Source organism: Chionomys nivalis, chromosome 6, assembly GCF_950005125.1.
Source record: "Chionomys nivalis chromosome 6, mChiNiv1.1, whole genome shotgun sequence".
Classification (NCBI taxonomy): Eukaryota; Metazoa; Chordata; class Mammalia; order Rodentia; family Cricetidae; genus Chionomys; species Chionomys nivalis.
This window is the reverse complement of record NC_080091.1, coordinates 36,640,169-36,664,953: the sequence shown is the minus strand read 5'-3', so window position 1 is coordinate 36,664,953 and position 24,785 is coordinate 36,640,169. Positions and strand designations below refer to the sequence as shown.

Below are 24,785 nucleotides of genomic sequence, written 5' to 3'. Positions count from 1 at the left end.
CACACCTGAAGCCCCGGGTAGGACCCCCAGCACCACATAAATTAAGAGTGGTGTGGCTGACTGTAGTCTCAGTACTGGGGATGGGGTTGGGGAGACAGAGGAACAGGAGTTCAAGGTCATCTTCAGCTGTGTAGTGAGACTAAGGGTAGCTTGGGATACAGGAGACATTATCTCAAAAAAAATGTTTTGCCAGGTGTAGTGGCATACGCCTTTAATCCCAGCATTCAGGAAGCAGAGGCAGGTGGATCTCTGTGAGTTTGAGGACAGTCAGGGCTACATAGTGAGATCCTGTCTCAAAAACAGTGTGGCCTAAACTGGGCATAGTGGCGCATATCTTTAATCCCTGCTCTCAGGAGGCAGAGGCAGAGGCGGGCCTACAGATTGAGTTCTTGGATAGTCAGGCCAGAAACTCTGTCTTGAAAAGCCAAACAAAACCAACACCACCACAAAATACCCCCTCAAATAAGTGTGGTTTAATCAGTTATGCTACCATTGCCAAAACTTTTATAATTCTGTTATAACTTCATTCCAAAATAGTATTTAACTCGGACACTGGGAAATATGCATCCAGGCATGCATCACCCAGTGATTTCTGAAATGCAGTGTTGGATCTGTCTCGTGATGGCACAAGCACACTCACACAGAGCGCCAGTCATCAGGCTATACAGCATAATGACTTAGTTTATTTAGGGGACAGGTTAGCCTCAAACTTGTAATCCTCCTGCCTCCTGAGAACTATATAGGTGTATGCCATAGAGTATTTGTGTATGAGTGTCCTGCCTGCAAGCATGTGGCTCGGCAATTAAGAGCACTTGCTGCTCCAGGGCAGCCATGTTCAGTTCCCAGCAACCACATGGTAACATACAACCATCCACAACTTCAGTGCCGGGGTCCGATGTCTTCAGACCTCTGTGGGCAACAGACATACATGTGGTGCACATATATACATTCAGATACAATATACAGAAAACAAAAAGCTAAAACAAGTTAGGACACTAATGACAGACTCTAGCAGCTTAGAATTTTTATTAAAACAATCACTTAAATTACAATCACCCCCACCCCAAATAGAAAACAGCTTCATGTTCTGGGCCCACAGGAGTGACACGGGCCTCACAGGAAGAGCTGTTTAATAAGAGAACAGAGGAATGGAAACCCGCGGGCGCTGGCTTGGCCTCAAGGCACCTGGGAGAGGCTGCACACCGCAGCCCCACATCATGAAGGCGCTAGCCCCAGGGGCTTTGAGGCTCTGGCCCTGCTGGCAAGGATAGTTAGCCACTGCTGTTGGCTGGCAGCCTCTGAACTTTTTTGAAATCTGTCTATAAGATGATAAAACAGTAAATCAAGTAGTGCTATGTACATCCACGGGTGTGGTTTAGCAAGGCCTGGCAAGTACACAAGAACTCAGCAGTGACCTCGGGTCAGAGTGCTGCTGTGGTTGAGGTATGGCCTCAGTGTCCTGCACTGAGCAGTGACTGTTTCGGCATCACCGTTCCTCTACACGAGAGCTACTTCCCTTGGTCTTCAGAGATGTCCTTCCTTGACTGTAAAACTGCCTACCACGAAGAACTCAGCCGCAGGCTCAAAATGGGTACTGTTTTCAGTCCTCCTCTACTGGGGCTGGTGGTGCTTTGGGGACCCCAGCCTCTCTCTCCAGGGACGCTCAGGTACTCGTGAGTGAGTGGGTTTCGGGCCCCATCCACCAGGTAATGGTTACACCTGCCACTGCTCAAATACCAGGGTTCCCACGTGGTTATGTAGCTTGGCATTCCCCAAATTTGAGATACTAACAGTAAATTAAAAACAAGGCCTGACATAATTGTTATAAACCAGCATCGTGGTCCTGTGCTCCACGGCCATTGTCAAAGATTAAATTCACAGAGAGGAAGAAAGTCAGTCCTGGAGGAAATTCAGGGATGGGCTGCAGGTCAGAAAGACAGCTCAACATCAGAGCCATGGCAAACTTGACAAATGCCAGCATGTCGAGTCTGGAGGACTTTCCCTCAGCCTTAGGTTCCAGACTAGAGTCCTAGTCCCAAGGAGGCTAGGGTGACACTCAGGGGTGCCTAACTATGGCAAAGTGGCCAGCCAGTGGGAACAGAGTAGCGTGCCTCAGTTTCTCAAAACCAAATTGTACTGTGGAGCATACCTTTTGCTCCCAGTCCCTAGACTCAGCTGCCTTCAGGAACATACATCTTTTCATGGACTGAGGCATATCACCTGCTCTGTGAGGACCTCAGGGTCCCGACTGGCCACAGGAGTGACACCCATCCCAAGAAGGCAGACCTAACCATGGAGTGTATGAGCCACATGGTGTGCGCCTGCTGCCCAGCATGGAGCAACCCATAGGGTTAACACGTGAGACCGCTGACTGTGAGTGGACACCTCTGTCAGGCTCAGGGAAGACAAGGGTGATAGGGCCTAGGTATCAGAGAGAGCTGGGCAGAGTATGATGGGACGGGCAGCAGAACTCTGGAGGTCCACGTACTGAATGGGGTAATGGAGGCCGTGGTCACTGATGGGAAAGTGACCAGGAAACCCCTGGCATAGCACAGGCAAGTGACTGAGTCTGAAGGGAGTCATGATCCCCGCATGGGCTCCTTCAGCTAGCCAGCAGCCTTTCACCACAGCTCCTATCGTAAGCCTGCTTCCTGCCATCAGACAGCTACAACACGGTCTCAGGGGAGCCCGGCTAACGAACCCTCTTTGCTGTCTCTAAGCTAAGTCTGTCCATGCTCCTGCACTGTGTCAGGTCCTCACTGTGGAGGGGGGCACATCTTAGAACCAGTGGGGCAGTCGGTAGCACCAGTATGATAGATTTTAGGCAGCCTCCACACTGGAACACTCACACCACAATGCCTAGAATGTGGGAAGGATGGCATCCATGTACAACAACAATTCTAAAAAAAAAAAAAAAAAAAAAAAAGAGAGAGAGAGAAAAGAAAAAAACAAAGAAAAGAAAGATGCAGACCAGGAGAACTAAAACACCTTGAGAGATCTCTACAGGGCCAAAGTCCAAAACCAACTGCACATGAAGAGGACTGGGCCCTCTACTCAGAGTTCCCAGACAAGCCGGCCCTGTTGATGGCTCCCATGGGGTCAGGCCCACCCTGTGGCTGTCAGGGGCAGCAGAAGTGGCAGTTCCTGAGGTGGCCGGGTCACTGCTAAAGTTCTTCAAAGAAAGCCACTCGGGACTTGGCGCTCTGCAGAGTGAGCTGTAAGAAAGAAGAGAGAAACTGAGAGGGGCTCTGGGATTCACAGCCTAGCCCATCTTGCTGTAGGGCAACAGAGAAGTATGTCCAAATAGATGTTCAAGATACTGGTGGTCAAGCCCGGATAAGGGTCCAGATTGACCCCAGGATTCAAATGTAAATGACACGCCAGAAAGGATGGCTGGTGGGCAGATACACCGCAGCGCAGCGCAGCACAGCGCACCAGGTACACGTCTGTCACACAACCTCCTCCCAGAGGAGGGAGTCTATTTGTGACTCTCATGTTTCTTCTGGCTCCGAAACACCGACTCTCGTCCTGTGCTATCTGGAGCGCACTAGCTTCCCTGGGCTGAGGCCCAGGCTGGCACTACAAGTCTTACACCTAGGCAAGGCGCATGGAGTCAGGCAAGGAAGGCCTGTGACAGATGGAGAGTGTTCTCTCTGCTCTAGATCAGGGCGACTTCAAAGCAGACCTGCCCATGGCCTAGAAGCCAAGAGGCAACAGATCCTCCTTCTCCACAGGACCGGTTACCCCAGTGTCTCCCAGGAGGGTACCACCCAAAAAACTGGAGAAGGGCAACAGAGACAGATATACCTCCCTCTCCACTCCCTGACTCTGAGGCTGCCTCCCAGCCTCTCCTCTGACAGAAGCATCTGGCACAGGCACCTATTTCAAACTATTTCTGAAATAGAGCCCTGGGGGCAAGATTATATGTTCCTGATGCAGCCCAGGGCTTCCCAGAAAGGAATGTGTCAGTAACTGTACACTGTCCATCTTCATCCCCCAAAACATTTACCTTAGAGCTTGGCTCTGAACGAGAGAATAGACTATTTATTGAGCGGATGGAATGGGATATGGGCCACTATTGTAACTAAATGGGAGACACGAGGTTGTTTCCATTCAAGCTCACTGTGTGGCCTCAGTAAACACCCTTGACATCTCTGAACCTCACTCCTCTGGAGGTAAGCCACGGGGCAGGCTACCTGGTCTGGTCCTTCCCTGGGCCTTGGGTAGTCTCTGAGTCTGAAGAATCTGCAGTACTCACCAAAGCTCTACAAAGGGCAGGAGAGGGAGACTGTGAGCCCACCTCACCATCAAAAGACAGGCAGCATTAGTGTGCTCAAAATGAGACAGCTTGAGAGCCGACTCTTTAAATCCTGCCAAATCTTTTGGCCTTGAAGTTCCCGACTAACAAGCTGAATGCAAGGAGGCATCTGAGCTGTTTTCTTCAGCGGAACCAATTCCAGAAGCTCTATAGAAGCCCAGTTCTGCCAGGAATGGAGAGGGCTTTTCTTTGCTGAGGCAGAACACCCTCCAGACAGGAACTGCATTTGGCTCGGTTTCTCCACAATGGCAGAAGAGAGGGGACACTGCGTGTGCGCCCTGTGATAATGGGGACCAGTAAAGGAGAGGAAGATGCCAGAGATCTAGGACAAAAATCTTCCCTGGGGAAGCCTTAAATCAAAAGGTGTCCCCACACTTCTAGGACAACCTTAGGATAAGACATACCCACAACTACTTCCAGTGAAATCTAAGTACAGTGAGACTTAAGGATCTGTCTGTGCAGTGACCAGGTCACAAACCTGCTGGCCTAAGTTCTCAATGGTGACACAGGGCAATACAGCCCCCTCTCAGGGTGGCAGAGAAAATACCCAGCACCGACCTGGTTCATACTGAGAACTCTTCAGCTGTCATATAACTGTGGTGTCAAAGCCTTTCTAGGGGAAGCAAATCAGAGCAAAACCCTGGTTAGATAAGATGCATTCAGAAGAAGGACCATGAACTAACTGTGCCAGCCTCTGAGCCAGGACAGACATTGCCCTGAGAGGCCTGGCTACTTCCCCAGGCAGGACGCCCAGGCTGTGGGGGCCTCTGAAAGTCTCTTGCCTGTTTCCACAATGTTGGCTCCAAGAATTCCTGGATCCACTATCCAAGCATGTTGGCTGTCCCTTCAAGGTGCTTGGGGAGGGTTTTGGCAGCATCTGACTTCAGGTACTCAAGCATGTACTTGTTAGGATGCAAAGCTCTCTTTTTGGGAAGCTGCTTCTACCAGAACCCCACCAGTGCTGCACTGCAGGGTAAAATGACCTATTCTGTTACCAGAACGGGTCTGTCCTTAGGACAGAAGAAAGTACAGGCTGAGAGCACAGCCAATACTGCAATAGCATGCGGATGAGTGGCCTTTCAGGAGCACTGTGCAGGGTAGCTGAGAGCCTCCTGTGGTCATCGCCCATTTCGAAGGGAGGCCTGACTGCCATTACCTCACATTCTACCCTTACCATACAGTTCCTGGCACTTCTAACTCCATCAGGAAACCCAAAGTCTGACGAATTTATAGCATGTGCTTGCTCACTTCCCACTGTGGGAATGCTTCCAGCGGCCACCCTTGACAACTTGTCCCTCAGCAGCACCCTCTATCTTAGGACATCAAATGTCCTCCTTCCGGCAGGACCGGAGGGCAGAGCTCATGCAGGAGGCAGGCAGTGGTTCAAGGGTATTCGGGGGGGAAGTCTTGAGTTTCTTCTTTAGTATATGTTCAAGGAACCCAGGAAGGAGGCATTCCAGAGCCCCCAAAGCCCTTGTTTTGGGGCACTGCTACCTGTTTCTGTCGACTGCGCTCCTGGTTAGGCACTCTGTGGGCAAGCTACCCCCATGGGATCTATTGTTACCTGCTCTCTCTGACATAGGTAGGGCTCATCCGAGAAAGTTGGTTACCACACTACAAGTAGGAGATGCTCATGAAAGAAAAAATGCAGGTTCAGAGGAAGTGGAACTTTGCTTTAAGCCCTCCTTCATAATACCAGTCAAAAAATTTCCTGGGTTTCTTGTGAAACTCTCACATCCAAAAGTCCATGAGCCCCCACAGCAACCCTGGGGCTGTCTTGTTGATCAGTGATAGGGTTGGATCTCTATGCACAGCACAGCAACATCTCTGCTTGTAGGATCCAAGAGTGCCAAGGAGACAACTCCACTAAGGTCCCAGCCTCAGCAGGACATGGTGGCAAAGAGGCAGGAGGATCTCTGAGTTCAAGACCAGCCTGGTTCACAGAGATAGATCCAGGACAGCCAGGGCTACACAGAGAAACCTTAACTTAAAACAAACAAACAAACAAAACACCAAAACAAAAGATTCCAGCCTCATTTCCTTTCACAGGAGCCTTATATCAAGTTACACTGAGTTGAGATTTGAACCCACCCAAGTCCCAGCCACCAGCAGAATCCCAGCCATAACGTTCATACGCTGTCTTAGGCTGTGGAGGTGGGGTGCATAATCCCAGCTATAGTGTTCACATGTGCTTTGGCTGTGGAGGTGCATCCCTTCAATGTGGGGTGCAGAATCCCAGCTCCAGAGTTCAATATATACCCTTTGGCTGTGGAGACAGACATCTTGAATGTGGGGTACAGGTTCTGCTCATACCACTAAGATACCTGGGAGACTGTCTGGGGAACGAGAGTTCTCTATTTCATCAGGTAGTAAAGCTGAGATGTTCAGGACATGGATATGCCCAGGTCCAGTACTCCATGCTGGGACCTGCCTTCTATGAACAAGCTATCTGAGCACGTGCTGACCAGTGACCATTCTGCTATGCAAAGTCCTTCAAAACTCACAGTAGATCCAGACAAGGTCAGCCACAGGATCTGGACAATCAGACCTGGCTGTCTGGGAAGGCTGGAAACCATGAGGAACCAGCTCCCTGAAGATGACTAAAGAACACGTAGCCTCCTCACCAGGCCCTAGGCTGACTGCTCTCTTTAGCTGTCTTCACGTCTGATGGCATCAGCCCTGTGGATAACACAGGAGGAATTAAGTTCTCTCCTGTTGGAACCGGCCGTTAGTCTGTCACTAATCCAATTCCAACCTGAAAAGACCAATGTCCTTTTCTTTCCTGCAGCAGGTCTTCGTGGCTTTGTTTTCATCCTATGGGTCCCTGGTCTTCCTTTCCACCTCGACACACACACACAGGCTCTAGAAGAAGCACTTACCCACCAATGACCAGGCTGTGGAAGGCCCCTTTGTGTTATATGACAAAAATGGACAAATCATCAACTTTAAACAATCTGGATTTGGGAGATATATCTGTCTTCTTAAAAAGACAGGAGTGCCGGGGCTGGAGAGATGGCTCAGAAGTTACGAGCACTGACTGCTTCTTCCAGAAGTCCTGAGATCCATTTCCAGCAATCACATGGTGGCTCAAAACCACCTGGATTGAGATCTGGTGTCATCTTCAGGCCTGCGGGGACACATGCAGGCAGAACACTGTGCACACACTAAATAAATTAAATCTTTTTTTTTTTTTTTTTTAAAGACAGTGAGAAATGGTGGCTCACGCCTTTAATCCCAGCACTTGGGAGGCAGAGGAAGGCAGATCTCTGTGAGTTCAAGGCCAGCCTGGTCTACAAAGCGAGTTCTGGAACAACCAGGACTGTTACACAGAGAAACCCTATCTCAGGGGAAAAAAAAAAAAAAAAAAAAAAAAAAAAAGACAGGCATGCCAAGCATGGTGGACACACCTGTGATCCCAGCACTTATGGGTAGAGGCAGGAGCTTGAAGCCAGGCCAGCTAGAACTACACAACAAGACCCTATTTCACCAAACCAAACCCAAACAAATAAACAAAAGACAACAGGTGCACTGGCACATTCCTGTACTCCCAGGATTCAGGAGGCTAAGACAAGAGCATCCTAAACAGTAAGGTCAAGGCTAGCCTGGACAACATAGACCCTGTCCTAGAAAAAAAAGAAAAAAAAAACTGGCTGGACTTGCTCGTGTTAACCTTTAAATATCAGCACTAGAGAAGCAGCAGGAGAACCTCTGAGTTTGAGGCCACCCTGGATTACACAGCAAGTCCCAGACCAGCTAAGGCTACATAGAGAGACCCTGTCTCAAATGAAACAAAACCAACAACAAAAGCAACAAAAGCCTGGTTTTTCTTACCTTCAAAAAGGACCTGCTACCCACCTGGTTTCCTCTAACCTAAGCAAGGATCTGCAGACATAGCTGTCTCCTGCTCACTGTATGATAGGGATTCCATTAAGATGCTCCTGAGAGGGCTGGAGAGATGGCTCAGAGGTTAAGAGCGCTGACTGCTCTTTCAGAGGTTCTGAGTTCAATTCCCAGCAATTCCCCACATGCATCTATAACGAGTGCCCTCTTCTGGCCCGCAGACATATATAGGGGCAGAATGTTGTATACATAATAAATCTTAAAAAAAAAAAAAAAAAAAAAGATGCTCCTGAGAAACACCTGTTGATGGTTAGAACTACCAAGGCTCTAACATTGACCCCCCCCAAGGATGCCCCCTGCTGGAAACCCACTGTGAGAAGGCAAACTGCCAGCTCTACTCTGCCCATCTCTCCTCTAAAAGTCCCAGAGTGGCAGGAGGGTGACTAAATGGATTCCAGGATAAAGCCCGCAGCAGCAAGGCTGCTTGATTAAGAATGAATTACACTTTCATCAGAACAGAAAGAAAATTGATTCACAAGGCTGCATTGTAACAATCTTGTCCTAATGCTAAAGGGAGCACAGAGGCAGACAGGACAGAGGCACTCTGGTTATCAGTGGGGAGAAAGGAAGCTCTACAATTAAGCGGAAAGAACAAAACTAATCAGGGCACCAGGATTCCTTAAACTAGTCTCTGGGGGCCTCGCCTCAATCCACTTACCCCCAGGGAGAAGAGGAAGATGGGAGGGGGCTGTCTAATTCATTTTAAATAATAAGACCCACAGTGCCAAACCCATTTTAGATACTAACCTAATAACTCCCAGTGCTGAGACTCAGCTCGTCCCATAAAAATGCAGCAAAATTGAAATGCAAGCCCTAAAATCATGCTATACTTCCTCTCCACCACTACATATTGAAAATGAAGGAGCGGGGGAGGGTGGAGAGAGAAAAGGACATGCAGATTCTCTGGCATGAGGATGCACAGGGTACAAGCAGACTCGAGCAGAAAGGTGACAGCCACAGCCAGCACCAGCAGATCCAACATGATCTTCGTTTGGGTAAGATAAACATTCCCCTTTCTAAACTGGAGTCAAGATGGGGAGTACTAACACAGTGGGAAGGGCACTGCTATAAGCCAGGTACACTAAATTCTTCTGCAGTCTTGCTTGTGACAGCTTGCACACAAATGCCTTCTTCATGATGTGTGCATGGAGAGAGCTGTCCACATGCTCATCCCTAAACAGAGGTGGAATGAGAGGCCACATCCATCCCAATAAACAAATCCAATTCCTTTACAGAGAAATCTGCCCAGGAAATCCCTGGGGAATCCACTCTATTTTAATCCCTAGGGACATAAAGCAGCAGCAACGTGCCTGGAAATGTCTGCCTGTGTCTCTTCTGCCCTGTGATGCTAGAAGGGCCTTTTGCTACTCTGTTCTTCCACCTAACAAATGAACTCATTGGCCTGATTCACCTCACTGGGCAGATGGAGGCTAAATGCGCTCTACCAAGCACTCTGGGCAAAAGCCTTAGGAAAGAGGTCCAGATATACTGACATCACTTTTAAATTGCCAATCTCCAAAGAGAAATCATGGCAAAGCTCGTAAGAACAGAACCCCGAGCCTGCAGAATGAGTTTGCATCCCAGCTTTTCCCTCCCACTGTTGCAGCAACAAATCAGGTGCCCTGGGAGCGCTGTGCTGAAAGGAAACCTATCTTCAGAGCCAAGGGGCCAAATGGAATGTTTTACTGCATCAAATAAGGCCCAATAATGGTCACAGGCACTTTCAAATAGTCATAAAACATTCTAGGCCACAAGGCAGGGTTTGTAGGCTCAACACTTCCCAAAGCAAACTCCTTTACAGGGTAAAGCTTCCCAATCAAAACCAGGATCAGGCTGTAGCCTCAGATAGAGGCTGGCAGACTCTTCTATCTGGACCTACCAGAAGCAGGCAAGAAATCAACACCCCTCAGCAGCCACAGGACTCTCAGCAACTGTGTGTTAGAAATGGCTTTCAGGAGTGAGCCCACAGGGTGACAACCAAGAAGAGCACTCTTTTAAAATCTTATTTTATGAGTGTTTTGTCTGTATGTATGCCTGTGTCTGGTACCCAAGGGTAGAAGAGTATGTCAGATCCTCAAGCTGGAGCTACAGATAGGTTGTGAACCTGAGGTGCTGGGAACCAAACCTGGGTTCTCCGTAACAGCAGTTAGAGCTCCTAAATGCCGAGCCATCACTTCAGGCCCAGGAAGAGCTCTTTTGAAACCAGCCTTCAAGCCGGGATTGGTGATGTACACATTTAATCCCAGCACTCAGGAGGTAGAGGCAGGCAGATCTCTTTGAATTTGAAGCCAGCCTGGTCTACATAGTGAGTTCCAGGACAGCCAGGTTATGTAAAGAGATCCTGTCTCAAAAAATAAAAACAAAACAAAACAACAAGACCAGCTCTTAAGGTCTTCTGTATGCTTCCACAGAGCCTGGGCACTGAGGAAGGATCCGGAGGCAATGAAGTTTCTCCTGGGTCTCCTGTGCTCATATCTAGCCTCACTGCTGCCGCCGCCCCACTTCTCTTTCCCTTCTTCCCTGAATGTAAAATAAAGGGAGGATTCTGGAGCCTGAGAATGCTGGTTTTTGTCAGGACTGAGGATGTTCTACCAGACAATCCCCATTTCTGAAGCAATCAGGGTCACTCAGTCCACAGGCTTACAGTGAAGGCTAGACACATGAACTGTGCATTAAACTTCTTAGCAGCAATCTTTGAGGCTATCCATGTATACTAGAGGGAACCAGAGAGGCCCTGGTTGCTTGTTTTAATTGTGGGAGATGCCTTTCACGCATATTCAATTTCTCCCTGTGATTTATCACTTCTCCAGGTGCCTGAAGTGTCCTACTTCATTTCGCAAGCCCTGCATCTCCAAGGAGACTCTGCAGAGATTGAAGATGACATTGGACTTTTCTGTCTTCCTGATCCAGGAGGCAGCTGGGCTTCCGATAAACATCAAGGCTCTGCTTTTCCTGCTCCTCCACAGTGGGAAATGTGGTTCAACACTGACAATCTAAACCATCTACAAATGAAGTAAGCTTTTTCAGCTCCACAACCCCCATAATTCCTCATCTGTCAACTTCCTTTGAAACCCTCTGCTCTGCTGGAGGCTATGGGCATGACGATTTGTTTGCTGGCTCTTGGCCCAATTTCAAATCAGAAGACTGACTTAGGAATCTTGAGAGAATGATGGGATGGCCCCAAAGGATACCTGCTCCAAGATGTTTTCACCTCCAGAGGGCGGTGGCTAAGCTAACCCATACCTGGTTACCTGTTATCAGCACTGTGGCTCTGAAGCCCAAACACTCAGGTCAAAGGTGGTCTGTGTGCCCATGCAGCTGGATTGCTGGGTTCCCTCTGTAACTCAGGGCTCAGATGCCAGGAACATGTGTCTCTGTCTCTCTGAGAGTGAAATAAATCCTGGTTCCCCAGGGCAGCTTGCTGACTCAGACGCAAATGCCACACCAGTTGCTTTAATCATCAGTCGGAAAAGGTGGAAGATGTAGGGACATCAGATTAAAAGGAGGAGAAAAAAAATTGTAACCTTGTAGTCTCAAAGCTACAACTGGAAAAGGAGTCAGAAAAACCAAATCTGGCTCTAGAAGTTTTTTTTGTTTTGTTTTGTTTGTTTTTTGTTTTTGTTGTTTTTGTTTTCGAGACAGGGTTTCTCTGTAGCTTTGAAGCCTGTCCCGGAACTAGCTGTTGTAAACCAGGCTGGCCTCGAACTCACAGAGATCCACCTGCCTCTGCCTCCCAAGTGCTGGGATTAAAGGCATGCGCCACCATCACCCAGCTGCTTTAGAAGTTTTTCACCTCTATCATGTCAGTTAACACACCTACTGCTGACTACCAGTGTAGACTTAAATGTGGTGGTGCAACCCAAGATTGCTCCTTCTTCCATCATCGCTGGTCCGCAAGCAGATGTTCCTTTTCATGCTTTAAACCCTCACTGTGCAGGAAGTGCTTCATGTGACTTTTCTCGTTTGACCTCAGAACAACCCTGGGGATGGGGGAAGGCGGAGGACAACGGTAACGATGGTGATGATCTGAGGCAGGGTCTCACTGTGTAGTTCTGCTTGGCTTGGGACGAAATACCTGGTGAATTACTTTTATGATCTCCGTGCTACTGGGATCTAACACAGGGCTCCACACATGCTAGCAGGCGTTCTTCCTCCCACTGCCCTCTCTCTTTGAGACAGTATCTTGCTTCATTATTGAACTGTCCTTGAGCTTCTGATTTCCTGCCTCAGTCTTTTATGAAGCTGGTTTATGAGTATGAACCACTACTAGGCTTCATTTATCTTTCACAGATAAGAATTCTATCTTTTAAAAAAGCAAAAGCTTTTTTTTTTTTTTTTTTTTTTGAGTGATGGCTCAGTAGTTAAGAGTACTGGCTGCTCATTCAGAATTCAATTCCCAGCACCCACATGGTAGCTCACAACCACCTGTAACTCCAGTTCCAGAGGATCTGATGCCATCTTCTGGCCTCTGTGGACACCAGGCATGCACATATTATACAGACATACATGCAGGCAAAATATTTATACACATACAAAATTTTAAAAAGAATGTAAAAGCTACTGAGAAAGGATGAGAGCCCCACTATTTGACATTCTGAGTGTCAGGTCCAGAAGAAACTTAGAACAAATGGCTAGCTGTGGCGTCTATCAGCATACAAAGGACGAGCTGGCCCACGGAACACTCAGTACCTGTGGCCCTTTTCAGCTCCTCACCCCATGTCCCTATCCTAAACTTCTTCAGCTCATAGGTTTCTCTTCCCCTTGCTCTTGCTTCCTATATAACCCTGACATTTCAGCCATGTGCTCTCTCAGCCCCTCCCTCTCTCATGGTCTCTTTTGCCCACACTCTTCCTTCCCTTCTCGCTTTCCCCCACCTCCTCTCATGGCCATGGTCAGTCTTTCTCTCCCTGCTCTGGACTCTTCCAGATGCCCTGGCTCCACACTTTCTCATATCTACAATAAAAACCTCCTCAACCATACCTTGGAGTGGTCATGTCCTCACTTTATACACTGAGAAACCCAGCCTCTGAGTTAGCTTTGGCCTTTCACAGCCTCCAAGGAACCTCCATGGACCATGTCCAAAACAGCTCCTTGGTGAAGCAGAATAGTGAAAGAACCACCCCTGGATTACATTGAAAGACCTACTCCTTGAAGAAACCTATGATCAAAACTCATGAAAACAGAACAAAAGTCACTGCTGGCTAGTTTGGACACAGGATAACAGGCTCTCAGGAGACTGAAAGCGCTCCAAGTCACCATCAGCCTTTATAGCTCTATGGTGGTTTGAATAGGAATAGCCCCCATAGGCTCATTGGATGCCTGGTCATTAGGGAGTGGCACTGCTTGACAGGGATCAGCAGGTATGGCCTTGTTGGAGGAAGTGTGGCTTTGTTAAAGGAAGCATGTCACTGAGGTTTTGAGGTTTCAAATGCTCAAGTCAGGCCAGTGATCTCTCTCTTCCTATTGCTGCTGAGATGCAGAACTCTCATTTACCTCTCCAGCACCATGTCTGCCTGTATGCTATTATGCTTCTGAAGTAAAAGCAAGCTTCAATTAAATGCTTCCTAAGAGCTACCATAGTCATGGTGTCTCTTCACAGCAAAAGAAACCCCGACTAAGACAATCTCTCATCCCCAGAGCTCTTCCCTTGACATGTAGGAACTCACAGTACCAAAGTCAGAAGGCTCACTTTTCTGCTAGGCTAGCATTGTTCAGACAGTAGTGGGAATGACTTGTGAGCCACCTCTACACAGGCAGGTGCCCATCAATCATGAGCCTTTGCTAATACCTATGAAACTTTCTTCAGACTTCCTGTACAGCGAAACCTACCAGCATTTAGTTTAGAATTGCTGAAAGAACTTACATCATATTGAAAGCCAAGTTCTTGCTTTTAGTAGTCCCTGGTTAATCAGAATTCTTAATTAAATAGAGCCTAGCAACCTGTTTTGAAAACAACTTCACATTAAGACATTCATGTGAATGAATGAACAAACGTTTCCATATATAGTCACTTGCTGCTTGATGATTGGCCATGCTGTGAGAAATGTGCCATTAGATGATCTCATCACTAAAGGAAAATCATAGAATGTGTTCTGAGAATTTCGGGAGGCAGGATCGCCATTTCAGACTGAGGTAGAGGTTAGAGCCAATGGCTGGCTGTTTAGCTTTTCTGGTCCTCAGGCTGAACTCTAATATCTGTCTCTGGGTTTTTATTAATCATGCTACAGACCAAAATGGCTACAATGCAGTCAAATTCAAACTTATACAACCACCACTATGTACTTGGTCTGTCATTAGCCAAATGTCACTATGGCTATATAATAATACAAAGCTGACTAAAAAGGAAACTTCCTTTGTCTATAACAACTCAGTGAGAACCGATGAGCAAAACTAGGACCCTGAAGAATGTAAATATGCTATATCACAAAAAAGATAAACCCACATTCACATGAAACTGGTTAATTATATGCAGGGAATATCTGATGCATTAGGTAAAAACAAATCAGGATTTTCTGCTTGCCCTGTGTTAACCAGAGTTCATGAACCACCACAGATCCACTTGTACCTTAGTGCCATGGGGTCACCACTTAGGCAGAGATCCACCTGTCCACCTGTTCTGATGGCCTGCTCAAAACACACACTGCATGGTGTCAGGTTAACAACACCAAAGTGGGCATATGAAGCTGAAAAAATAGGAATCTATTCACTGTCAGGCTCAAATGACACTCAAAATTGTGTTCAGGTCATGGGTTCTTGGGACTTTGTAAGTTCCTATTCACCTGATGAAAGATCTACCTGGAACTTCAATACCTCTTTTTCTGGGACAATGAGCAAATATGAATCTCCTGGGCACAAGGTTCAGAGTTTCTTCTACTTGACTACAGTGAGGCTGCTAAGGGAAAGAGCCTACACTTCTGTCAGAAAGTGTCAGAAGCACAGTGGTACGGGGATGACTGGGATGACTGGGGATTACGATAACAGAGGCAGGGTGACAGTTTAATACTAGTCCTGTCCTAGGCAAAATAAATTCCTTCTACTGCCTAGGCATGTTGAAAGAACAATCTGCGATGCTTTGATTAACTGACTCAACACAAATGTTGCTTGCTCATCTCCTGGGTATCTGCAATAGGACTGTCCATGTGCAGTTCCCTCCATGCTGCAGGGGGGGTGGAAACCAAAGTGACCTTAGAGTGGCCATGGGACAGCCAGCTCATGGCAACTGACTCAAAGATGCACAGTGCTCTGGGTTTGCTGGAAGAAAAGAGGTGTGCAAAGAATGGGAAGCTTGAGAGAAAAATGAGAACGAGTGACCCGCACCCAGAAGCCACCAGCTGTGATAAGTCTGAAGAGTGCACCACCACAGGGTAGGAGTGATCTTGGACGAGAGACACCAGTCTTAAAAGCATCAGAATTGACCCCACTCCATGCTAGAGTTATCTATCAAAGGAGTACACCACCAAGAAGACAAAGGACTTAGAGACAGATCTGATTGGACAGGAAGCCATGACCTTCCGCAGCCCAACAGTGACACAAGATAGACAAAGCAACGGGTCCTGCAGCCCCATGACATGCTCTTCAGAATGAGGCAGCCTTCTGGGCCCCAGAGGCTGGTCTGGGCCCCTCAGGGTGGACACCTGCTCTCACCCTTAAAGCATGCTGTGGCCAGGCCCCAGGCTTCACCTGCCCTCGGGAGGGCTCCATGTGGCCCGAACACAGAGACAGGCAAGCTCATGCATGGGTTAGTATCACAGACGGCAGGACCATCACCACAGACAGAATACCTGGGAATAACCTACTTTGAGGACTCAAATGCAGATAGGTCTTCTGCCTTGGGCTTGAGGCTAAACCAGCAAAATAAAATGAAAAAAACAAAGATATACCCTGTGAAATCAAAATGTCACATGTGTCATTTGCAAAATGCTCAGAAATTGAGACAAGTGACTTCATGTACTTTCATGGTTTGAACACTGGCCTCTCTGGTTTTCAGGACTCCAGGCTCTTGTGGCTCAGAGGCCAGCTCACCACTGAGCGGGAACACAGGTATCCAAAAGACAAGGAGGCACGATGAGGGTCTGAGGTTGCTCCCTCAGGGCTGTTTTGGCTTAAGGGTAGAGGCTTCCTTTTTACCTTTTTATTCCCCTCCCTTTATAAGACAGGGTCTTATATATTATATAGCACAGGCTGGACATGAATTTTTTTCTTTCTTTTCTATTTTTCCTTTTTTAAGACAGGGTTTCTCTATGTAGCTTTGAAGCCTGTCCTGGAACTTGCTCTGTAGACCAGGTTGGCCTTGAACTCGCAGAGATCCACCTGTCTCTGCTAGGATTAAAGGCATGCGCCACTACCACCCAGCACAGGACATGAATTTTCTATGTAGCCAAAATGATCTTCAATTTTCCTGCCTCCTCCCCCTGAGTTTGGTGTGCCACCATGCCTGGTTATAACCCCCCTTTGACTTTTAATAATTTTGTTTGAAAGGAGAAATCCAGAAAACAACAGGGGCTGTAGAAAAGAGGGTGTGGAGGATGCAATGCCTCCCTGGTAGGTCATGTGACTGCAGTGGCTCTCTACTTGGTGTCCACTGTAACATTGTTTATCTATCCACCTACCTACCTACATACCTGTGATTATATATATATATATATATATATATATATATATATATATATATATATATAGAGAGAGAGAGAGAGAGAGAGAGAGAGAGATATGATGATGATGATGTGATGGCAGGGAGACATAGGTTTCTCCAAATTTTCAGTAACAACTTAATCATTGAAAACAGAGACAGTCCTTAAGCTGGGGACTGCTTTACCAACTGAAATAAAGCATGAAACTTAACCACATTGGTTATCATCCAAACTCAAGGAAAAGGAGACAAGGTCTTATTCTGTAGACCAGGCTGGCCTTGAACTTGCAACTCCAGCCTCTCCCTCCTAAATGCTAGGGTTACAGCTGTATGCTACCACAGCAATCACTTTCTAATATCTGTCTTACAGGGGCGATCAGCTAAAAGCAGAGCATTAATTGGCCCAAATAAGAGGTATATACATTCTTGTGCTGATAAGGAAGACTGAGTAACTCCTAAATCCCTACAATGATGAGCACTCTAAATATTAGGAGAGACAGATGGGATTCTGTGAGCCTCAGAAATGAAGTCTCATCTTATTAAACATTAAGGCTCTCCTCTATACTTCCTTTTAAGTATGAAAAAGTTGGAGATCTAGAACATGGTCTTACACAAAGACTAGAGGGGACTCCATTCAACAGCCTTTAATTCATTGTGCTCTCTCATTAAGTAAGGCAGCTTCCTTGAACGTAAGTCCCACTGGCTTTAAAGACAGAATCGCTTTAGTGCTCAGTGATAGATCAAAACCCATCCTCAAACAGGGACTCATTTCATCAGAGCTCTTAACACAAGCTCTACTTCTATCAAGCCAATGGGTTCATGGTCACTGGCAGCTTAAATTCTTTTTCTGTCAGGAGTTGAAAAACTCCCTCAACTAAGTACATGTTTTAAAAAGAAAGAAAGTAAAGAAAGAAGGCTAATGACTGGGCTCCTGAGGAGACTAGATGCCAACTTCACATTTCATTAATAAGCACCCTGTTCAGCAAAACCCAGGAGACTTGGGTACCTTTTTAATGGTATTGTGCTTGCTACTGGAGCCACCCCTGTCTGAGTTCTCGTTGTGTAGGATATCCAAGGCTGTCTCCCTCTCTTTGAGTTTCAAGGCCTCGATTTCTGTCTTGAGTTCATTGAGCTGCTCTTGCAGATGCTTGCTCTTCTCCATGTACTCCACTCTGTCAAGACGAAACCATGCATCAGAACTGGGCAGACATTGAGATATAGAAGAGACTTGCCATGACTCACAAGTTTTCAGGAGCAGCCTGGGGTTCATACCTGAACCTGTCCACTCAGAAGTGAAGGAAGCTTGGGCTACCCACTAAACTGCTATGAATCTCTTTCCACATCTGTGCAGTTGGGAAAATAATTACAGGGCCTCCAGGCAGGAAGAAATAAAGTGTAGGAAGAAAGCTCCATATAAACTTTTGGAGTGCTCTCCAAATAACCTCTGCTACAGAGCGCTTTCAGTTCTGTATGAAAAGTCGTATCAGGGCTGGAGAGATGGCTCAGAGGTTAAGAGAACTGACTACTGTTCCAGAGGTCCTGAGTTCAATTCCCAGCAACCACATGATGACACACAACCATCTATAATGAGATCTGGTGCCTAGAACACTATATACATAATAAATAAATTAAAAAAAAAAGAAAAGTCACATCAAACAAGGCTTCTGAACCCCACTCTTCTGCTTCTACCCTTCCTGAAGCAGTTAACCACATCTACTCTCCCGCTTATCTCGAGACCTTTAGGAAAAGATGGCAGACATTCCACTTAGCCAACACTGAGAAGAAATAGGTTGCCATTTTCACCTGATGAGGTTAAAGTGTTTAACTATAAGCGTGAACAGAAAACATAAGCAAACATTCCGAACAGATTTCTGTAGCCAGTCGATGGGCTCTGCAGCTTGTGTAGAAAATAAGTGCTACGGGCTGAATATAGTGTTGTCCCATTCATATGCCGTGGCCAACTCACCAATGTGTTAGGAGGTGAGGCCCTGGGCAGTGATTAGTTCATCAGCTTTATGATGGATTTATGGCCTTAAAAAAGAGACCCTAGAGAGATCCTGATACACATGGGCACACAGCAAGGTACCATCTATGAACCAGGAAGAAAACTCATTGAACTCTGAGTTGGCAATGCCTTGATCTTGGATTTCTAAGCCTCCAGAACTATGAGAAGTAAATTTCTGTTGTTTATAAGCTTTCCAGCCTCTGGTATTTTGTTATAACAGCCAAACACACTAAGACAGTAAGAAAATACAAACTATAAAAAACCACAACACAGGACAGGATGTGGCCTTATGCTGATCACAACCACATAAACACGTCCATCTGGACAATGAGAAAGGGACTCAGTCTGATGCTAGCAGCAGCAGCTCTGGATCACAGCTCCTTAGCTGTCCTCAGTAGAGGGATCACACACAGGAGGATAGCCTGGTTCTTGACGGTTCATGCTGGACTGCAGAGCACTATTCTGAGTACCACAGTGAGTAAGGGTTTCAGTCCTTGACCTGTTCCCCATCAGCTATGTGATGCTGGGTGACTCATTAAACTAAATCTAGTCTATTTTATATGATCAGAACACTACAGCAGTTTTTTTGGAGATAGGGCCTCATGTAGCCCAGGCCAGACTTAAATTTGCTATGTAGCCAAAGATAATCTTGCAGTTCTGATCCTGCTATCTCTACTTCCTGAGTACTAAGATTACTGGTGTACCATGCCTGACCTAAGCTGTGCCAGAGACTGAACTCTGGGATTTGCGTATGTTAGGCAAGCACTCTACCAACTAAGCCACACCCCCAGTTCCTAAAACCCGCCTTTGATGCCAGTGGGATGTTTGTTAATTAGTATGAATTAAATGAGACTCACAGGCGCTTAATCCATAGGGCCTCTGTGATTGTTCTCTGCCAGCTGTGGCTATTAACCAATTTACTTCTGGCTCAAGGAATGAGAGGATCTTACTTAGATTTCATCTACAATGAAACTCCTCTCCATCTCTGTTCCACTTCTGACCACAAAGTGGAAGTGGAAGCACTTGACAGAAGTGGCTGTGGTCTGGCTAGTTGCCAGCATAGGGGAACTGGTTCCACCTGGACCCAGGCTTTGCTCAGCCTAGAAACCGTGTTTTTTTCCTTTTTCTTCACCTTTGTTCTAGACTTAGGAAGCACTGCTGAAGAACATGATCAGAAGAAAACTAGTTTAGTACTATGCGAACAACAGTCTGACTGAGGGGATAGGACCCAGTCCTATTCTTCAGTCAAGGTTTGAACCGCTATAAATTCCAGGCCACCAATCAAATGTTATTTTTATCCTGGGACACTGACTGCTGTCTTGATCTGTTATCTTTAATTTCTAATTAGGAAATTTGTTCTCTAGTGGGTAACAACAGATCAAACCTTTGCAGGGGTAATATCTGGCTGCTGTGGTGACCTCTGTGTCCCTAGGCCAAATCCACTCTCATGTGCATGACTGCCCCAAGCAGGCTACAGAGGGTACGTACTTTTCTTTCTCTATCTCCATGGAAAGTCGCTTCATGTCAGTATCCTTGAAATCAAATGACAGGCTGTCACCAATGATGTTGAAGCTTGGTATGTCAGGAGGAAGTGGCGCTGGGATTGGGTTCATGGGCTGTCAGTGAGAAAGCTCAGATTAGGTGGTTTAAATTACACAGGACAAAATCCTCTACACTTAGTACTGCCAGGTAAGTGGTCCCAAAGCACCCACATTCAGAGAAGTCACTCTTCTCTTCTCAAACCTCATCTTTCCACGATCACTTCAATCAAATACAAACTTGCATTCAGCTTTTCAGGAAAGAAACTCCCAGGCACGGGGCTACGAGCTGGACAGAGAGAAGATACGCTCCCTGGCTCTAAGCACATAAAAGTCTTGTTCAGGAAGCAGATGTCTGCAAATCCTCACAGTTCAGTAAGGTGAACAAGAGCCAGGGTGAGAACAGCAGCACGGTTGTAGATAGGGTGGAGTGGGTCCAACAGGAGCCCTGGGCATCTGTAGTGCCCTGTAGGGAGGCTGGTAAGAGATTGGCTTTGGACCAAAAGGTTTTTGCACATATGTTAAGGGCTTAGATTCAGAAGACAGAGCCAAAGGAGGGCTTAAGATAAAGTAAGATGAAGTCATTAGACTTGTTTTCAGGACCTTTTCATTCCAGAACAAAACATCACCTAATATACAGCCCCTATCTGCTGCTCAAGTGTCCCAATAATTTGTCCTGTTAAATTATAAACAGTACTGCTTTTTATCCCTCGGGGCATGGCCGTTTTCCCATCTGTGTACTTCTGTATATTTCCTTCTTTCTTTTCCTCCCTGCTGCTCTCCTCTCTCTTCCTCTTTCCTTGTCTTTTTCTGTGGTACTAGGGATATGCACGCTAGGTAAACACTACCACTAAGCTATCTCCTCACCACATATCCCAAGCTGGTCTCAAACTGGTGAGACTTCTGTCTCAGTCTCCTGAGCACTAGGATTACAGGTGTATGCCATCATTTCTAACAAGTTTTCCATTCCTTGTTCAAGGTTCTCAACTCCTTCAGTTTCTCACCAAAGCTCTTCAAGACCCCTCTTGGCAACATGGCTGCTTTTCCCCTTTGCAGTTCTTTAGCACAGTGTGCACAGTGCTGCTACAGGTCTATAGCACGGTGTGCACAGTGCTGCTACAGGTCTTTAGCACGGTGTGCACAGTGCTGCTACAGGTCTTTTTTTTTTTTTTTTTTAAATATTTATTTATTATGTATACAATATTCTGTCTGTGTGTATGTCAGCAGGCCAGAAGAGGGCACCAGACCCCATTACAGATGGTTGTGAGCCACCATGTGGTTGCTGGGAACTGAACTCAGGACCTTTGGAAGAGCAGGCAATGCTCTTAACCTCTGAGCCATCTCTCCAGCCCCTGCTACAGGTCTATAGCACGGTGTGCACATTGTTGCTACAGGTCTATAGCACAGTGTGCACAGTGCTGCTACAGGCCTTTAGCACGGTGTGCACAGTGCTGCTACACTACAGGCCTTTAGCACAGTGTGCACAGTGCTGCTACACTACAGGTCTTTAGCACAGTGTGCACAGTGTTGCTACAGGTCTTTCCCTCAAGCCCACACTGCAAAGTTCCCTCCTTTCATGTCTTTGTCTTTCTATGTCTACAAACTTTCTAAGGGCACACTCTGTCTTTTTCATCCTTGGATCTTTTCCCAGTATGGAACAGTGTGTGGAAGGAACCTCTGAGCTTTCATTTATGGCAATGAGGTCTAAGGCAGGGAAAGTGGCAATTGTCAAATGTGGCTCTGAGCAGGGACATCTCAGTGCTAAATATACTCTGTTTTCAGGAATGAATGCTGGATATATGAGAGAGTCTGGCCTGTGAAAATCCATCAGGCTGGATAGCTATAATTTGGGTGCATCTATTTATCTTACACGTCAAAAAAAAATTCCCAGAAAAGAAGAGCACTAGCTGTTACTCTTCTGGTGAGAGCAGAAACAAGCATAATCTCTTTGGTAAGTATCACAAGTGAGCACCTGACCTCACAGTTCTACTTATGAGAACTGATTCTACCAATACTGTCAAATATATGTGCAAAGATTTGTATTCAGGGATGTTCAGTGCAGTTGTATTCAAAATTGCTACAGAAATCATACTGAATACTCATCTATAGGGACTGGCTAGCTGAATTATAATCCACCCAGAGGACATGATGTCATTAAGGAACTGGTGTTTTCTCCTCCCGGACACATTACTAAAAGAAAGAGCAAAGGGATAGTAATTTATAAAATTTGTTCCAATAGATGTTTAGACACATCTATTTCAGGTACATAGCCTAGCTGAGCCCTCATACTGTCACAGTCCCAGCTGTCACAAGAATGTGACCATCTGAGAGATCTTGAGAGAAGACATGAGTCTGATTAACACACCATGCCCAAGAGACAAATAAATGGTTGCTTGGGGTTATCTGTTACTCAGGAGTAGATAACAAGGACACACGGCAATAGCAAACTGCTCACATTTCTCCAACTCATACCCTAGGCACTTATGTCTGTGTCCTGAATGCATCTGTGCAATATGTGAATGTGCCACGTGCACAAATGTGCACTGTGTCTGTCATGCACAGCACTCTCTTGAAGGTAGAGACTGGAGTAGTAATAAACATTCCAGAGCTGGAAATGGCCCTATGGTCTGTTATCTAAGTAACAAGAGTGGTAACTGACTAGTCAGTCCAGGCTAAATGGAAGACTAGGAGGGTTCTATTCAGGCTCTCTATTTGCTTTGCTTTGTCACCCTGAAGGCACTATGAGGTGAACTAAAGGGCTGTGAGGCTTAAGGAAGTTGCTAGACCAAAGCAGCCAAAGGCTGCTAGACTCAGCCCAGACTCACTGGATATGTAGGCTTGGTGGCGATTTCCAAGAGCTTCTGCTTGGCTCTTCGCTCTGCTTCTCGGGCTTCCTGCAGGTCTTGCTTTAACTGATCGGCCTCTTTGGCTCTGCAAAGAAAGAAAGAGACATTAGCTTCACAGAAAGGGACAGGGAGAACATGTAGACATTTACCTTACATCTAGAGCAAGAACCTAACTTAACCCCATACATGGCACCTAACAAGGCAAACAAGGACAATGTGACAGGAACATTTACAGGAAGCCAGAACTTCCAAAGTAAGAACAGTATTCCTGGGTATTGTTCATCTCAATGGTAAAGCTAGATTATAATATGGGGTAGCTGTTGGGAAACAACCAAAGTGGCAGTTTTGCAAGCCAGCAGAAGTACAGTGGTTTGTGCCTATGGTGCCAGCTACCCCAAAGGCTGAGGCAGGGGAACTGTGTAAGGCCAGGAGTTGGAGGCCAGCCTGGGCAATAGAGGCAGATGCAATCTCAAAATAAGAAAAAAAAAAACCAAAAAACAAAAAAACTAGTGTTGGTAGCCCATGTCTTAAACTCCAGCACAATGAGGCAGAGGCAGGCAGTGTAGAGTTATTTCATTTGTATTTTAAATAAATAAAGCTTGCCTGAAGATCAGAGAGTAAAACATCCCTATTGATCAGTCTTATAGACCAGGCAGTAGTGACACACACCTTTAATCCCAATAGTCACACTAGTTGCCATAGAAATCGGGTGGTGCATGCCTTTAATCCCAGTGGTGAACACTTTTAATCCCAGCACTAAAGAAGAATATAAGATGGGGGAGACAGCTCTCAGACACAGTCTTATTCTGAGATTCCTGGAGGCAGGATCGCCATCTCAGATTGAGGTAGAGGTAAGAGCCAGTGGCTGGCTGTTTTGCTTTTCTGACCTTCAAGTTGAACCCCATTTCTATCTCTGGGTTTTTACTAATCCTGCTACAAAGCAGATTTCTGAGTTTGAGGTCAGCCTAGTCTACAATAGTGGATTCTAGGACAGCAAGGGCTACATAGTAAAACCCTGTTTCAAAACAAAGAAACAAACAAACAACATCAGCAACGAAACCAACCCACCTCTGAAACAGGTTGAGAAAAGAGAGAGTGGGAAGGGCCCAGAGATACTATGCTTATTTCTGGGTGAAGAGTGGGCGGGGCAAAGGAGGGCATCATCACAAGCCTTACACTGGGGCCACAAAGGGAAGAGCGTAAAAGAGTTTTTCCTTCATGTCCCCAGTAAAACACTTGTAGGCTGGGCTGGAGAGATGGCTCAGAGGTTAAGAGCACTGACTGCTCTTCCAGAGGCCCTGAGTTCAATTCCCAGTAACCATATGATGGCTCACAGCCATCTATAATGAGATCTGGTGACCTCTTCTGGTGTGCAAGCATCCATGGAAGCAGAATGCTGTATATATAATAAATAAATAAATAAATAAATAAATAAATAAATCTCAAAAACAAAACAAAACATTTGTAGGTCAACTGTTAACTTTTTTGGGCAGGAAGAAGTCCTGCCACTGAGTCTTGGTGTAGAACCCTGCTCTATGAGTTAGGTGTA

The 24,785-nt window shown here is 46.3% G+C and overlaps 1 protein-coding gene across 7 annotated transcripts in view; it reads right to left on the bottom strand.

The window, feature by feature from the left end:
* Positions 1 to 996: 996 nt before the first annotated feature.
* Nf2 (NF2, moesin-ezrin-radixin like (MERLIN) tumor suppressor) overlaps positions 997 to 24,785 on the bottom strand; it is a 99,731-nt gene continuing 75,942 nt past the window's right edge. For 4 of the 7 annotated variants that reach the window (XM_057771457.1, XM_057771460.1, XM_057771463.1 and 1 more), the window contains 4 exons: positions 23,216 to 23,321; positions 20,341 to 20,468; positions 17,854 to 18,019; positions 997 to 3,215 (listed from right to left, as the gene is read on the bottom strand). In XM_057771457.1, coding sequence (XP_057627440.1) covers positions 3,165 to 3,215; positions 17,854 to 18,019; positions 20,341 to 20,468; positions 23,216 to 23,321 — 451 coding nt within the window. In that variant the 3' untranslated portion in view covers positions 997 to 3,164. Of the gene's footprint in view, positions 3,216 to 15,946; positions 16,060 to 16,485; positions 16,491 to 17,853; positions 18,020 to 20,340; positions 20,469 to 23,215; positions 23,322 to 24,785 lie in introns of those variants that run through there. The other 3 variants (XM_057771458.1, XM_057771461.1, XM_057771464.1) reach the window with 2 other exon arrangements.